Source organism: Danio aesculapii, chromosome 21 (genome assembly GCF_903798145.1).
Source record: "Danio aesculapii chromosome 21, fDanAes4.1, whole genome shotgun sequence".
NCBI lineage: Eukaryota > Metazoa > Chordata > Actinopteri > Cypriniformes > Danionidae > Danio > Danio aesculapii.
Genome location: NC_079455.1, coordinates 33,839,728 through 33,856,935, shown reverse-complemented (window position 1 = coordinate 33,856,935; position 17,208 = coordinate 33,839,728). Strand labels below are relative to the sequence as shown.

General features: G+C 33.6%; 1 protein-coding gene across 7 annotated transcripts in view; it reads left to right on the top strand.

Moving 5' to 3' along the window:
• Positions 1–17,208, top strand: part of grin1a (glutamate receptor, ionotropic, N-methyl D-aspartate 1a) — a 36,579-nt gene that overhangs the window by 2,242 nt on the left and 17,129 nt on the right. For 5 of the 7 annotated variants that reach the window (XM_056445918.1, XM_056445917.1, XM_056445922.1 and 2 more), the window contains exons 2-4: positions 4,102–4,236; positions 7,493–7,669; positions 17,109–17,171. In XM_056445918.1, the coding sequence (XP_056301893.1) occupies positions 4,102–4,236; positions 7,493–7,669; positions 17,109–17,171 (375 nt within the window). The remainder of the gene's footprint in view (positions 1–4,101; positions 4,237–7,492; positions 7,670–17,108; positions 17,172–17,208) is intronic. The other 2 variants (XM_056445919.1, XM_056445924.1) reach the window with 1 other exon arrangement.

Sequence of the window (17,208 nt, the reverse complement as noted above, 5' to 3'; positions counted from 1 at the left end):
TGATGTGAGGAGTGAGTGAGATGACGACACTGGCCGAGGGCAGCAGCTGCAAAATAAACTAGGTGACGCATGAAAAATCAATGCTTTTCAATGCAAGCAGTTTCTATTTGCACAGTGTATTACTGTGCTCGGTGCAAATAAAGATGGGGGTGGACGGGTCAGAATGGCATCGGTATTTGCAACGATGTCTAGAGGGAGGATGCCTCAGCTAATGTTCACTATAAATACAAAAGTTCATTATGCAACTAGTGAAAATATCCAATAAAATTTTCATTTTCTGACCCATAAAAATTAACTTTGTTGGTTTAACCTATAAGAATCAGGTCAGTTCTCTCATTCTCCATAATATTTTGGAGATGTAAAACCACTTAATTTAGATGTTTAAAAGCACAATTATTAGAACAGCTCATAAATGGACAGACAAATAGAAAAATAAATAGATGGATGGATGTGTGATGGAAAGACTATAAATAGATATAGATTATAGAATATATGGAATAAAATGTGACTGATAAATATATATGACGGATAACATGGAAAAGAAGACGATGGATGGATGGATGGATGGATGAACAGAACGAGAGAAAGATGTGTATATATATATATATATATATATATATATATATATATATATATATATATATATATATAAACATATAGGAATATATAGGAAAGATAGATAACATATAGGAAAGAAAGATGGTAGATAGATAAATAGATAAAACAGATGGAAAGATAAGATATATAGACAGAAGGATGGTTGGAAGGAAGGAGAGATAGATAAATGAAAGGAAGGAAAGACAAATGGATGGATTGATGAATGGAAAGAAGAAAGGAGAGACAGATGGATTGTTGGATGGAAAGATGAAAGAAGAATGAATGAATGAATGGATGGACGAACAGACAGACGGCTGTATTGATGAGTAGATGGATGGATGGATGGATAGATAAATGGTTGTCATAGATTTTATATATATATATATATATATATATATATATATATATATATATATATATATATATATATATATATATACACATATATACATACACACACATACAGTTGAAGTCAGAATTATTAGCCCCCTTTGAATTTGTATTTGCCAAATGATGTTTAACAGAGCAAGGACATTTTCACAGTATGTCTGATCATATTTTTTCGTCGGTAGAAAGTCTTATTTGTTTTATTTCAGCTAGAATAAAAGCAGTTTATTTTTTTTAAAAACCATTTTAAGGTCAAAATTATTAGCCCCTTTAAGCTTAAATGTCTTCAGAAATATCTAGTAAAATATTATTTACTGTCATCATGGCAAAGATAAAATAAATCAGTTATTAGAAATGAGTTATTAAAACTATTATGTTTAGAAATGTGTTGGAAAAAAACTACTCTCTGTTAAACAAAAATTGGGGAAAAAATAAACGGGTGCTAATAATTCAGGAAGGCTAATAATTCTGACTTCTGACTATATATTATTTGGGCGGCGTGGTGGCGCAGTGGGTAACGCTGTTGCCTCACAGCAAGATAGACGATAAATAGATTCGAGGTTCAAGCCTCAGCTGGGTCAGTTGGCATTTCTGTGTGGAGTTTGCATGTTCTGCCCGTGTTCGTGTGGGTTTCCTCCTGGTGCTCCGGTTTCCCCCACAGTCCAAAGACATGTGCTATAGGTGACCTGGGTAAGATGAATTGTCCATAGTTATTGAGTGTGAATGGGAGTGTATGGGTGTTTCCCAGTACTGGGTTGCAGCTGGAAGGGCATCCGCTGCGTAAAACATATACTGGATAAGTTGGTGGTTCATTCCTTTGTGGCAACCCCAGATTAATAGACTAAGCCAAAAAGAAAATAAATGAATGAATGAATAATTATTTTTACTATTATATATTAGAGATTACAAATTTCATGAGGTTTTCCTGGTAAAATAAAGCTTTTAAAAATGAGATGAATGGATGAATGCACATAAATTTAGATCGATAGATGATTCAGACAGTGTTTTGTTTTTAAAAAAATATGCTGTACTGAAAAGGAGAAAAAACAACAATAAAGAAAAGGTTTGGCAACTCGAAGTGTTTCCAGAGAGACCCTCCGGCACTGACTCCATCTGCCACACAACACAGTCTCCTCTTCAGAGTGGGCAGAAACATCACTGAGCCAAAGGCATTACAGACTGAGTTTCGCATGGAAGAATCTAACATAACCATGCAATTAATTCAGCAATTATCCTGACATTCTGCTAACTAGCTGTGTAACCTTGGAGCCTCAGATTTGTTCGAGGTATGTACATAATTGAGTGCTGGACATCCACTGGCATGACCTGGGAGGATGGTGTCAATATTAGCGAGCGAATGAGCGAGATGGAGAGAACAGGACGGGAGGAGTGATTCATGTTCAGCCCAGTTTTTGTTCAGTGCAGTATCCAGCCTTGGGTTAGACTCCTACCTCAGCACTTTTGTAATGACATCACCGGCCCAGAGAGCACTTAAAGCGGAACCACTTAATGTGATTTTTGTGTGTGCGGGCTTTTAATGAAGCAACGCATCAGGCTAAATTACTCCCACGAGTGTGACAGTTCTTCAGTTGTGAAAAATCTCTTTCATTTACACGTCATCTAGACTTCTCTTTTTACATGTCTGTATATCGTAGCAAAACACTCACAAAAGCTATGATTGAGTGATGGTTATTTAAAGGGCGCTCATGCTAACATATGGTGATGTTATCATGAGAGATGATTAATTAAAGGGCAGATCATTTAAATATTTTCCATCTATTTATCCATCCATCCAATTATTTATCTTTCCAAAAAATTAATTCCTACAATTTTTTCCATCCATCCATCCATCCATCCATCCATCCATCAATCCCTCCGTCTGTCAATTCATTCTTCTATCATTCATTTTTCTATCCAACCATCCATCTGTCTCTTCTTCCCTCCATCAATCTATCGATCTGTCTTTTCTTCCTTCCATCATCCATCTGTCTCTCCTTCGTTCCGTTCATCCAACCATCCATGCATCCAATTTTTCTTTCTTCCATCTGTCCATCTAACCATCCATCTCTCTCTCCTTCCGTCCTTCCATCCATCCATCTATCCTTCCATACACCCTTTCTATCTGTCTATCCTTCCATCCATCCATCCATCCATCCATCCATCCATCCATCTCTCCAATCATTAAGCAATTGGGTTTCAAAAATTAGGGTTATAGATAGATAGATAGATAGATAGATAGATAGATAGATAGATAGATAGATAGATAGATATCACATAAACAGCTCTAGTAGTATTCTATCTATCTATCTATCTATCTATCTATCTATCTATCTATCTATCTATCTATCTATTCATCAATACAGCTGTCTGTCTGTCCTTCAATCAATCTATCCATCCATTCATTCTTCTATCATTCATAGCTCCATCCAACCATTCGTCTCTCCTTCCTTTCAAACTATCAATCTGTCTTTCCTTCCTTCCATTCATCTGTCTCTCCTTCCTTCCGTTCATCCAACCATCCATCCATCCACCTTTCCTTTCTTCCATCCATCTTTCCATCTAACCATCCATCTATTTCTCCTTCCATCCCTCCATCCATCCATCTATCCTTCTATACACACTTTCTACCTGTCTATTCATCTTTCCAATCATTAAGGAGAGGGGTTCCAAAAATTAGGGCTTTAGATAGATAGAGAAAAAGAGATAGATAGATAGATAGATAGATAGATAGATAGATAGATAGATAGATAGATAGATAGATAGATAGATAGATAGATATCACATAAACAGTTCTAGTAGTATTTTATCCATCCATCATTCCATCCATCCATTCAATCTATCCATATATCTATCTATCAATTCCTCCATCCTTTCATATATTTGTCCATTCATGCACTCAACTGTTCATCCATTCATCGCTCCATCCATGATCTATCTGTCCGTTCCTCCATCCGTCCATCAATTAACAACCACACACCCTTCATCATCATCAATCAATCTGTTTGACTGTGAAGTGATTTAGTCAGAGGATGAGCTCAAACGCATGAGTCATACCTGTCACTCCGCTGTGACCCAGCCCTGCTATTTAAAGCAGAGTATTGTGATTATTTTCCACAGGTGTACGCCATCCTGGTGAGCCATCCACCCCAGTCTAATGATCATCTGACACCTACTCCGGTCTCCTACACCGCTGGTTTCTACCGCATCCCCGTTGTGGGGCTCACCACCAGGATGTCCATTTACTCAGACAAGGTGAGCTGTAATGACAGAGAACTATAATTATTATATTTAGCTTAACGTGTCTGCTAAGATAAATTCTGACAAAGTACAGCTTGATTATTCTATGTACTAATTGTTAGGGTTTTAAGTGACTATTTCAGTGAAGAGAAATTACAAAATAAAATGTTGCTTTTTACTCATTCAAAATGTTTATTCAGTAATGAAAACAAGTGACTCAGCAAGTACTGAAATAGATATATTAATTTATAAAAATGTTGTATTTTTATAATGTACGGTAGTTTTATAAATATGAAACATTAAAATATTTAGATATTTAAAGTAGCCAATACTAAAAGCAGCCAAAACTGTTTATAACAAATTTTTAAAAAGCCTAAAACATTTTTACTATCCTAAAAATGTAATGTCTCACACCTTTCGTCTTTTTCTCTCTACCCATCTTCCAGTAGCTAAAATGATGAATTAAATAACAAAAAGTCATTTAAAAATGAAAAAGCCTGTGTATTTATTACACTTTTGTATTATTTGCACTAAAATAAAACACTGCAATCTTTTTTCTCCAAGTCTTTTTTCCTCTCTACCCTTCTTTCATTACTTTTTAAGTTGAATACATAAAAAAGTAAAAATGGCCTGTGAATAAAGAAACACTGCTCTTTTATCTATAATTAAAAGGCTGGCATACTTAAACTTGTCTCTAACCTTTCGTCTTTTTCTCTATCCCATTTCAGTACCCCAAAATATTAATTAAATAATAAAACATAAAATTCCCCAATAGTTTTTATTACACATTTTTATCATCTTACTTAAAAAAAAAAAAAAATGTCATTTTTAAACTCAGTGCCACAAATTTTAAAACATCTCCCACCTTTCTTCTTTTCCTCTATCCCATTCTTGCAGCATCTAAATGATACATTTGTATGCATATATACATTTGTTGTTTCTCTTAAAATCCTCATCTTCCTGCACTTAAAAAGTCAATTTTTTTAATCAAACATTTTTTTACTTAATTTAAAAAAAGACTGTATTTATTCTAATCTCCAACCTTTCTCTGTTCGCTCAACCCGTCATCCGACACCTAAAATGATTAATAAATTAATAAAACCTAAAAATGGCAATAATTGTTATTGTACAATTTTGTTGTTTTGCTAACAAAGACTTTCATTATTCTTTTCATTTATAAGTCTCACAATTTTAAAACATCTCCCACCTTCATTATATTCCTCCATCCCCTTTTTACACCATCTAAAATGTTTAATAATTAATAAAACCTAAAAGACAATAATTTTATTGCATTTTCTGTTGTTTTACTTAATTAACTGGCTGATACTTAAGCTTGTCTCTGACTTTTCTTCTTTTTCTCCTTCTAGTACCCAAAATGATTAATAAAACAATAAAACATAAAAATACACACCTTTCTTCTCTATCTCCTTCTTCTAGCCCCTAAAATGATTATTTTTTTTAAATCTATAAGTTATACTGTATATGAGTTATAAAACATCTCCCCACCTTTCTTTTTTCTCTATCCCATTCTTCCTGCACCTAAAAAGTCAACATTTTTAATTACACATTTTTATTATTTAACTAAAATAGAGCGTTTTTTTCTAATCTGCTACTTTTCTTCTGTTCGCTCAACCCTTTTTCCAACACCTAAAACTATTAATAAATTAATAAAACCTAAATGCCAACTATTTTTATTGTACAATTTTGTTGTTTTACGAACAAAAGACTTTTATTATTTAACTCATCCCACAATTTGAAAACATCTCCCATCTTTCTTCTTTTCCTCTATCCCCTTCTTCCAATACCTAAAATTATTAATAAATTAATGAAACAGCATTCATTTTTATTGCACAATTTTGTAGTTATAACTTAAAAAGACTGTACTATTTTTAACTCAGTCCCACACATTTTAAAACATCTCCCATCTTTTTTCTTGTCCTCTATCCCCTTCTTCCAGCACCTAAAATGATTAATGAATTAATAAATCTTTAAAAAAACAATAATATTTATTACACATTTTTGTTGTTTTAATTAAAAAGACTCTCATTATTTAACTATTAACTATTTTTAGTCAGCCCCACTAACTTTAAAACATATCCCACCTTTCTTCTTTTATTTGTATCCTCTTTTTCCAACACCTAAAATGAATAATTAATAAAACCTTAAATCGCCAACAATGTTTAGTGTACATTTTTGTTGTTTTACTTAAAAGACTCTCATTTTTTTAACTCATCCCACAATTTTAAAACATCTCCCACCTTTCTTCTTTTCCTCTATCCCCTTCTTCCAACACCTAAAATGATTATTGAATTAATAAATCCTAAAAAAGTAAATTTTTGTTGTTTCATTTAAAAAGAGCATTATTTTTTAACTATGTCCAACAATTTGAAAATATGTACCACGTTTATTCTTTTGCTCCATCTCATTCTTCCAACACCAAAAATGATTATTAAATTAATAAAACACCAATAATTTTTACTGCACAATTTTTTAGTTTTAACTTCAGACTGTAATTTTTTTTAACTCAGTCCCACAAATTTTTAAAACAACTCACCTTTCTTCTTTTTCTGTATCCCATTCTTCCTGCACCTGAAACGATTAATAAATTAATAAAACCTTAAAACGCCAACAATTTTCATTGTTAATTTGTGTTGTTTTACTTACAAAAGACTTTCATTTTTTTAACTAAGTCCCACAAAACATCTTCCACCTTTATTCTTAAATTCTCTATCCCCTTCTTCCAACACCTAAAATGAATAATAATTTAATAAAACCTAAAAAAGCCAATCATTTTATTGCACATTTGTATTTTCACTTAAGAATTGTATTTTTTTAACTAGTCCCACAATTTCAAAACATCTCCCATCTTTCTTCTTTTTTCTCTTTCCCCTTCTTCCTGCACCTAAAAAGTCCATGTTTTTAATTACACATTTTTAAAATTTAACTACATAAAAAAAGCAATTTTCTCCCATCTCCCACCTTTCTTCTTTCCTTCTATCCCCTTCTTCCAACACCTAAAATGATTCATAAATTAAATCTAAAAATAGAAAACCTGAAAACTCAACATTTTTAATTACACCTTCTTATTACTTAACTAAAATAAAAAGACTGCAAATTTATCTTAAGTAATAAAAAGGTGTAATTAAAAAATATAGCCTATTTGGGTGCAAGAAAAAGGGGATAGAGGAAAAAAAAAAAAGGTGGAACTAAAATAAAAAGACTGCAATTTTATCTAATCTTCTACCTTCTTTTCTCTCAACCTTTCTTTCAGAGCATTCACCTCTCGTTCCTGCGCACAGTGCCACCATATTCCCACCAGGCACATGTGTGGTTCGACATGATGCGGGAGTTTCGCTGGAATCATATCATCCTAATAGTCAGCGACGACCACGAAGGCAGAGCAGCGCAGAAACGACTAGAAACACTTCTGGAGGAGAGAGAAACCAAGGTAAGAAATTCCCGGTTCCATGTCTCTGTGCTTGTATGCAGGCGTGTGTGTGTGTGTGTGTGTGTGTATCAATCGCAAAGGTCTTCTATGTACGTAACTGTTTTACTTTTTTGTCATGTGATCACATCTATCATGCCATGTTGTAAATGTTTGCTAACATTCTAAAACCAAAGGCGTCAGCCATGTCCGATGTGGTCTGATTCGACCTAATGTGCGTTATTTGCTCATTTCATGTTGCTTTCGACCATAGTCAAAAACTCCTGTGTCTATCCACAACAGGAGCAAAATGAAAACCTTAACCTGGGACATTGCAAAGCATCAAGACTGTTTCAACACACTTACACAGCACATAATCTGGTATTATTTGTAGTTTTGAGCTATACAGTGCCTAAACATCTCTAATATTGCCACAATGGGTAAATATGAGCAGGGAAAGATTAATGATAAATCTTTTGTTCAAGATATTAACATAAATTATCAGTCAGAAAACAATAATTGCAACAAAAATGAATATGTTTGTTAAAATATACACGCCACAATTATTAGGACCCCAGGGTTTTTCTTGGATAGACAATAACAAGGTAGCCACCTCCATAAATTTTGTACCACCTTCCCCTTTTGACAAAAATCAGGCAGGTTGCCATGCCTCTCGACAGACCCCAAGTGTTGCTCAAGCACTGATTATGTATTTAATTGCAATTAATGTTAGGCTTTTTAAGTAAGATAATATTGGTAAGATTACAAGAACATTGCAAAATGTGCTTATTTCAAGAATCACAACATTTTTGAAGAAAATTCCCATTGACATTATATATTTTTGTTAGTACACTCCGGTGACTAGAAACAGGAAATTGTTCAATCATGAGTTTCTGGGTTATAAATATGATGAAACACAAAGGCCAAACACTGTCATCTAAAAATTAAAATAAACTAACCCTCATGTAGTTCCAAACCCTTCGGAGTTTCTTTATTCTGTTGAACACAAAATAAGATATTGTGAAAAAAGCTGAAAACCTGTAACCACTGACAAATGCCATGTGGAAATACAATGTACAAATTTAATGTAAGAAAAACCACCATGGAAGTCAATGGTTACAGTTTTTGAGTATTGTTCAAAATATCTTCTTTTGTGTTTAACAGAAGAAAGAAACTCTGGTTTCTAAAGGTTTTAAACAAGTAAAGGGTGAGTAAACAATGACAGAATTTTTGGGTGAACTATCCCTTTAAGCAGTGCTTAATTTGAGCCGGTGTTTTGCATTACGGCATTTATTTTAATTGATCCGGCATTAACTTGTGCATCGTGAATACCTGTGTGTGTGTGTGTGTGAGAGAATGTGAATGGATGCAAGGGAAGGCTGTGTGGATTGTGTGCGCGTGCACACACATGAAGTTAGTAACCATGCGCAAATAAAGCAAAAGTCACATTTAACTATTGGCCCTCAACAATATTTTCAACCAATCAGCTTTCTTACATTTACAGTCACTCTCATTTGTTGGTGATTGTTTCGTGCACAGTGAGCAGCGAAAATAAATAATGGCAAAGTGGCCTACTTAAACAATATATTTGTATTTTCAAAATGACAACGCGGCAGTCGAGCATATTTAAAAAAAATTTAAAACCACAAGTAAATCTGATAATGAGCCTGATCAAAAGAGATCTTGAGAAAATGGAACTGCATCCCTGGATCAGAATAGCAGGAGACAGAAGCAAATCGAGTCAAGTCTGAAGGGATGTGGGCTCTTCTTAAAGATTAGACAGAGTGAGTTATTTAATAATTTTTTTTTTACTTGGAAGTGAACTGAATGTCAGTGGTGTTACTAAATCGAATAGTGATGTTTCATAAGATTTATGTTTGTAGCTACATGTTTGTTTGTTTTTACCCATGATTGACCCATAATGTTATATGGCACAAAACAATTAAAGACCATTCAGAAATTTGATGCTGTTTTTTGCGCTATCACCATTTAATGATATGTCCCGGGAAAACTGAAATTGTGTGGTGGACGTCGATCACAGTAACTTTTATTTCCTGGTTTTGTTCCAGGAATAATTTTACAAATTAAGCACTGCCTTTAACACAATGCTTAAAGGCCAAAGAAAAGAGCTGTGATTTGCAACAAAAAGATGTTGAGCATGTAAAATGGCTATATTATTATATAAAATTCCAGTCAACCGGAAGTGTTATGAATCAGACTGGAAAAGGATTTGTGTCTATTTTCACCGAACATAATGTTAGGAGGATGATTTCAGTAGCCAAGAAAGCTCTAAGAATCACAGCTAAGAAATGCAGAAGTTAATTGTGTCTTTGAGTCAGAAATACTTCAAAAATTATACTTCACCTACAGTATATCACCACACATTTTTGAAAAAGGGTTTCATGAAAAGCCTCTTCTCTCATCCAAAACCACCTTAAAGTGTTAGTTCACACAAAAATGAAAATTCTGTCATTAATTACTCACCCTCGTGCCATTTCAAACCCCTTCGTTCACCTTTGCAACACAAAATCTAGATATTTTAGGTCAAATTTGAGTGCTCTCTCATCCTCCTTAGACTGCAAGGATTTGACTCATTCAGAAAGTTCAGAAAATACCAAAATACATCCTCAAAACGGGTCATATGACTCTTCAGTGGTTCAGTCGGAATGTTATCAAGTTACGAGAATAGTTGTGTGTGCACATAAAACAAAAATTGCTTCATTTAACAGTTTCTTCTCCTCAGTGTCAGTATATTGCTAGCATTCATCCCCGCAGATGCGCAACCTTTTGTTCAAAACAAAGCACAGGCGCATCTGAGGTAATACATCGATGAGCAAAAAAAACAGTTGGATAAAGTCATTATTTTTGTTTTATTTGCACACAGAATTATTATTGTAGCTTGATGATATTCTGATTAAACCACTGAAGGCATATAGATCTGGTCTGAGGATGATTTTTGGTATTTTCCTGGATGAGTTGGGACCGTTGCTGTCTATGGAGGATGAGGGAGCTCTCCGATTTCACTTAAAATATCATAATTTGTGTTCTGAAGATGGATGAATGTCTTAGGTGGTTGGTTAATTAAAAATATCAGTTTAATTTTTAACTTTAAGCTTCATCTGATCTATTGTTCATATTTTTAGCAGAAGATCAAAAGTTTAAACAACAAAGACAGCTTTCTTTGTTCATATTTACCAAGAGTCCCATTTTAGTGTAAAGCACTGTATATGTAATTCTTGCAATTAGGGAGTCTATTGTCAGTGTCTTGCGAAGTGGTTTAAAGCTGTGATTGTTTCCAATCTACAGTGGTGCATTATGGGAATTATGTTCTTGCTCGGTTTCCTTGGGGATGAAAACTAAATCACCATCCCACATCCCCCCTGCCTGGCACTGTGGTAATTATTGTTGCCCTCATTGCTGCGAGAGATTATTAACAGTGAAACTATTTAGGTAGAGTGCGAATTGAGCTACTTACCCACAGAGACTGTTTCGATGCTGGAAGACTGTTACACAACTGCTGTATTTTAATTTCTTGCTCTTTTTGTATTATTATCAGGGGTTTGATGCATGTTTTTCTCATCGTCATAGCTTAAAAGGTGTCCTACAGGACAAAAAAGAAAACACTAAGCAAAAGTGGTAAACATATCTGACTATATATTCAAATTCCATATACAATTAATTAATGGATCAAAGACAAACAGCAAAAATACGACTATCATACATTTTTATTATGATTTAAAGAATACACAATATTTAAGGATCAAAGTCCAGCTGTAAAATCATTTTAAATCTATATTTTGCCACTATCTTTCAAATCATTTGCCAGCAAGAAATCTTTACTTCAAAAAAAATTGGTATAATCACTTATTATTCAATATATTTGCATGTAAAATGTATTTAATATGCTTTCTGTGTATATGCAGACAGCAAAACAAGACTCGTATATAACCTCATTCTAAAGCAAGTGTAAATAGGCGATTTCTGCCATAGAGTTAAAACAAATACATACTTAGTGTACAAATACACTTTTATTTTATTAGAATTGGAGCTCATTCCCTTTTCAATGCAACTGTCATTACTCACTTTTGTTCTTATATGATTCTATGCTCATGGAAAGCATGATGTTAAATAAATAACATTTCCTCGGCTGCAAAATGTGATGAAAACCTAGGCAAGACAAGTCATTAATGAGAATGAGTCATAGTTATTCTGCATGAAATCATTCTTGTTTACAGCAGTGTGAAATTAAGTGTAATTACGCTTTTGTGAAATTAAAATAATATTTCTTTGAACATTGTGTTATACTAACAGCTTTAGTTTGTTGTGATCATGTGTGTTCTGGTTGAGAGTAGCCATGCAAACTGGAGTGAATCTTAACATTTTTATAAGACCATTAAAACGCCCACCCAGCATTCCCAGGAGAACATTATTTCAGATTTTTAAAGCAATACACACATTTGCACTTTATTACATCTACGCTTTTGAAAGTAAAAAACATCTTTATATGGCCTTTCATGCTTTGCAGCTGAAGTTTTAAATTGCCTCCCAAAACACAGAATGAGAGTTTCTTCAACCCAGCAGTCATTTTGTGTCCTTGTCTTCCAGGCTCTCTATTTTGTTATTTAAAGCGCGACTTCTTTTTATAATTCAGAACCTCAAGCTCCCTACCCTTTCAGAAGAAATTATCTGAAATAACGGTAAAACACTGAGGAAGAGGCACCTTTATCTATAATAGTAATGTGCACCCTTTAAAGCTAGATCAGGTACAAAGGTGTACCTTTGATCTCAGAAACAAGCTAAAAGTACACATTTTCCTCAGAGTATACTTTTATCTTACATCTGGCTTCTGTTTTTTAATTTATGTACAAAATTGTAGCTCCTGCTTATATGATATTTTCGGTAATTTTGTTCCCATTTGTCTTTAAATGACTAGCAAAGTTAATACTTTTTGAAAATGAAAGCAGTACTGAACATATACAGTTGAAGTCATAATTGTTAGCCCTCCTGAATAATTTTTTCTGGATAAATGACATTTCTAAAGATATTAGTTTTGATCATTAATTTCTAATAACTAATTTCTTTTATCTTTGCCATGATGACAGTATATATTATTCTACTAGATATTGTTCAAGATAGCAGTATTCAGCTTAAAGTGACATTTAAAGGCTTAACTAGGTTAATTAGGTTAACTTGTCCAGTTAGGGTAATTAGGTTTGTTCATAAGATTGCTTAAGGATTCTAAAAATATTGAGCTTAAAATGGTTTTAAAAATTAAAAACTGCTTTTATTCTCACCAAAATGAAACAAATAAGACGTTCACCAGAAGAAAACAAATATTATGGTAGTTATAGTGAAAAATTACTTGCTCTGTTAAACATCATTTGTGAAATATTTGAAAATGAAAACAAAATATCAAAGGAGGGCTAATAATTTTATATATTAAATGAAGCATATATGTGACCATAACATATGTGACCACAAAACCAGTAAAATCCATACATTGTATGGGTCAAAGATATTGCTTTTTATGTATCCCAAAAATTATTCGAATTTGAAGAAAAGATAATGTTCTATGAAGATATTTTGTTAAATATCCTAATAGATAAACATACATTTTAAATAGTAATGTGCCATGCTACGTACTTAATTTGGATAACTTTAAAGGTGGTTTTCTCAATGTTCAGACTAAATTTTTAGATTAAGATTTTAGATTTTTGGAACCCTTAGATTCTACATTTACAAATAGTTGTATGTATCTACCAAATATTGTCATATCCTAACAAATCATATCAATGGAAAGCTGATTTATATTTTCAGTTGATGTATAAATTAATTTCAGAAAATAATCTATATGTGCTTTATGGTCACATATACACAGTACTGTAAAACCCAACAGTCAACTTTATCAAATGAAATGAGTGTAGTAAACTCAGAATTTACTGAAAGTTAATTCCACTCATTTGAAAGGAGTTTTGAACTCAGTGTTGAAGGTAATGAGTTCATTAAATACCTCATTACTTCAACTTAAAGGCAGTAAGTTCACAGTACTCATATAGATTTTTTTTTACTCAAATGGTTTGTAGCAATCAGTTTCCTCAAATGGTTTGAGTTCTCTTCATTTATTGGGTTTTACTGTGGTCAAATTGCTTAGTGTACTCAAATGGATTAAGTTCACAGTACTCATTAGAATTAGTTCAAACTTAAATGGTTTGTTGCAATCGGTTTCCTCAAACAGTTTGAGTTACCTAAACTTTTTGGGTTTTAAAGTGGAGTAATATGTGCCCTGAACCACAAAACTAAAGTAAAATGCACGAGTATATATTTTGCAATAGCCAAAATACACTGTATTGGTCAAAATTACAGATTTTTCTTTTATGCCACAAATATAAGATTTTATCCAAGATCATCTTCCATCTAAACATTTTGAATGTTTCCATTAAGTTTTGAAACTTAATTTCTGTCCAGTAATAAGCATTGCTAAGAACATAATAAAAAATATAACCTAACAAATCTTTTCCTATGTAAACTAACATTACATCAATGGAAATTTGTTCAGGCTTCAGATGATGATTGATAAACCTCAATGAAAAAAAACTAATCCTTATGACTGGCTTTGTGGTAGATACTGTATATAAATAAGACCGGAGTGCTTACATTACAATTTATTTTTTGCTTGCTATTATATTCTAATACAGTTCGGAGACGAATTCTATTTTTATGCACTGTGTGCCAAGGATCATTTTCATATAGTCCTTCTACTATCAGTTTACAAGAGTGTTGGTTATAATGAGCTACTTCCAGAGCAGGCACAGCGGGGTACATGACTGCCGCTTGAGTTTGGTTAAAGAGGTGCTCAGGAAAGGCCAGTATGTATTCACCTTCCTAATTTCCTTTGAGGTGGTGCAATGAGCAAATGCCACGACACACATATAGGTCACGCATAATTTCAGAAGCACAAAATGAGAATCGCATGAGAGCGCGTCTTGCCTATTGCAGTATTAGGGCAGTGTTGTGTGTCTGAGTGAGGGAGGTTTATTTATAACACTGCAAAATGGCACCGTTTGAGCCAGGGTTTCCCCCGAGGCCCCTGCCCTCGAAAATACAGTGCAACTCAAGATGGTGCAACAGAAAATGGTTGTTTTTGTGCTCCCGCAAATCACACTCAGCAAAATCTGCATTATTATTGAGCGATTTGTTTACTTGGCAGCCAGTCGCAGTGGTCTGTCATCTTTATTGAATTTGAAGTCATGTAGCATTAATAATTCAGTAGGCGTTCACACACTGCTGCAGGTATACTGGTCTGGATTGACTGAAAAACACCATTTGGTTCCTTATAGGGTTAGTTTACCCCAAAATTTTAATTCGGTCATCATTTTTCAATCCTCATGTTGTTCTTAACTCATACTTTTGTTCATTTTCAGAGCAAAATTCAAGTTATCTGTTCCTCCATTGAAAGTTGATTGGCCCGACAATTTAAAATGTTCATAAAGAGATTAAAAAGTAAATCTGTATGACATGAACTGTTTAGTCCAAGTCTTCTGAACACCTTTTATTTAGGTTTTTAAGTCACGTAAACACTTGTCAGCAAACAATGTTTATGGTTTACAGTTGGAAGCTCAGTCATGCTTGCTTGACGAGTGAGAACCAATCAGGGGTGCGTTTTCCAAACAACGATGTAACTCGCAGCTGAACACAGTACAATGCATCATTTGGGAAAAGAACAATGTAGTGACGAGTGTTTCCCAAAACCCGTAGTTTCTCTGTCGCAGATCCATCGTTTGAACCACATTAGTTATAACGTAAAATGTCTATAATGATGCTCTAAATGGGGTGGAGTAACAACTTATTTAGAGAAGAACCCCATAATTTATTTGTGCAATTTAGGTTGCTTTACAGGCACACACATTTAAAAAAAAAAAAATCAATTTTACTTTTGGTAAAAACATGCACTCATTTTCCATGTTTCCTTTCCAAACATTATTGAGAACATTACATATTCTATTCTAAATCATAAAATCAATTATTATGATTAATATTATTATTATTATGCAGGATATTGTTTATTTATTTTTTGAAAAGTCTACTATTACAGTTTGACACATGCAAACCACTGCAGAAATGTTCTAAACAACAGGCCCATGTCATATACAGTACTTAATAAATAACCTACTATAAATGAAAAGCATTAACGTATGCTATGTTTTTTGTTTTCACAAGCTTTGGAGACGTAACAAATTCCGCTTTTAAATAATAGGTCACCTATAGCTTTCATCATGGCCCACGGCTGCGTTCAAAATGACATCAATGTTTTCAAAGTGCACAATTGGGTGCGCAATTGTAAACATGAAGATCTTGAACTGTAAAAATACTTTGAAAGCAAATTACACCTAAGAGTGAAGACTTTAATGCTTTTTAAAAAAATAATTCCAAGTTTAAATGTTCTAAATGAATAGGGCATATGGGGGATAATTGGGAATAGAACACAGCCAGGAGCTATGTTTCTAACTACAGCTCCAGAAGTGTAGTTGCAAGCGTACAAGTTTGCGACGCAGTTTGTGAATGCTTGTTGGAACGACAGATTTGGGAAATGCCAAATCAACAAACTATGTTTGTAATGACGGAACTTGCAAGCTTAGTTGGCTATCGATGGTTTTCGAAAACGCACCCCAGGTTAGTTTTTGTGTATGATGTGACATGAATTTCCACAAGAACCAATGAGGTTTGTAAGCATGTATGGTTGCACATGTGCTCATGTTTACTAGTCAATGTTTTCATGGGAATAAAAGCCAAAATTGAATACTTAAACCACTTAGTTCATGAATTTTTCACAAACAATTTGAAATACAATTGGGTTGAATTAACTTTCAATGGAGGGACAGAAATCGCTCTCCAACTTCATTAAACATCTTCAATTATGTTTGTAATATGAATCAATGTCTTACGGGTTCAGAATGACATGAGAGTGACAGGATGTTCCCAGATTAAAACTTTTTAATCAAATCTGAAATATTTATGTATCTCCTTCAAAAACCTGTTCACCCAAAACATCTATGAAGTTAATGTGAATTTAGTGGTTCATTCTTGGTATTAAAAGACACCATTGAGCTGATGAGCTCAAGAACCAGTGAGGTTTGCGATCAGGTCTCCTCAAAAGACTTGGATTAATCCATCTAATTTCTTTTTGATCTCTGCATGACTTTCAATGAAGGGACAAAATCTCAGATTTTATTTCTAATAAATTTTAAATTTGGGGATGAACTAAGCCTTTAAACATGTAACGTTAGCATTTTACTAGTCATATATGCTAGATAGTCTTTGATGTTTTTTGCAAGTCCCAGTGTTAGGGCTTCAAATTTGGAGCAGAAAAGTGAAAATTTGTTGGTTGCTTTACTGCCCATCATTTTCAGCTGTTTATAATATTCTTCTGTGTCTGCATATTTTCTCTGTGCACATTACTCATCAGAATAAAAAAAGGAACTATGAAAACCAAGACCAACTGTCCTATGACAACAAGAGAGGACCTAAGGTATATTTGCATGGTCAATGCACGCCGCCCTCCAAAA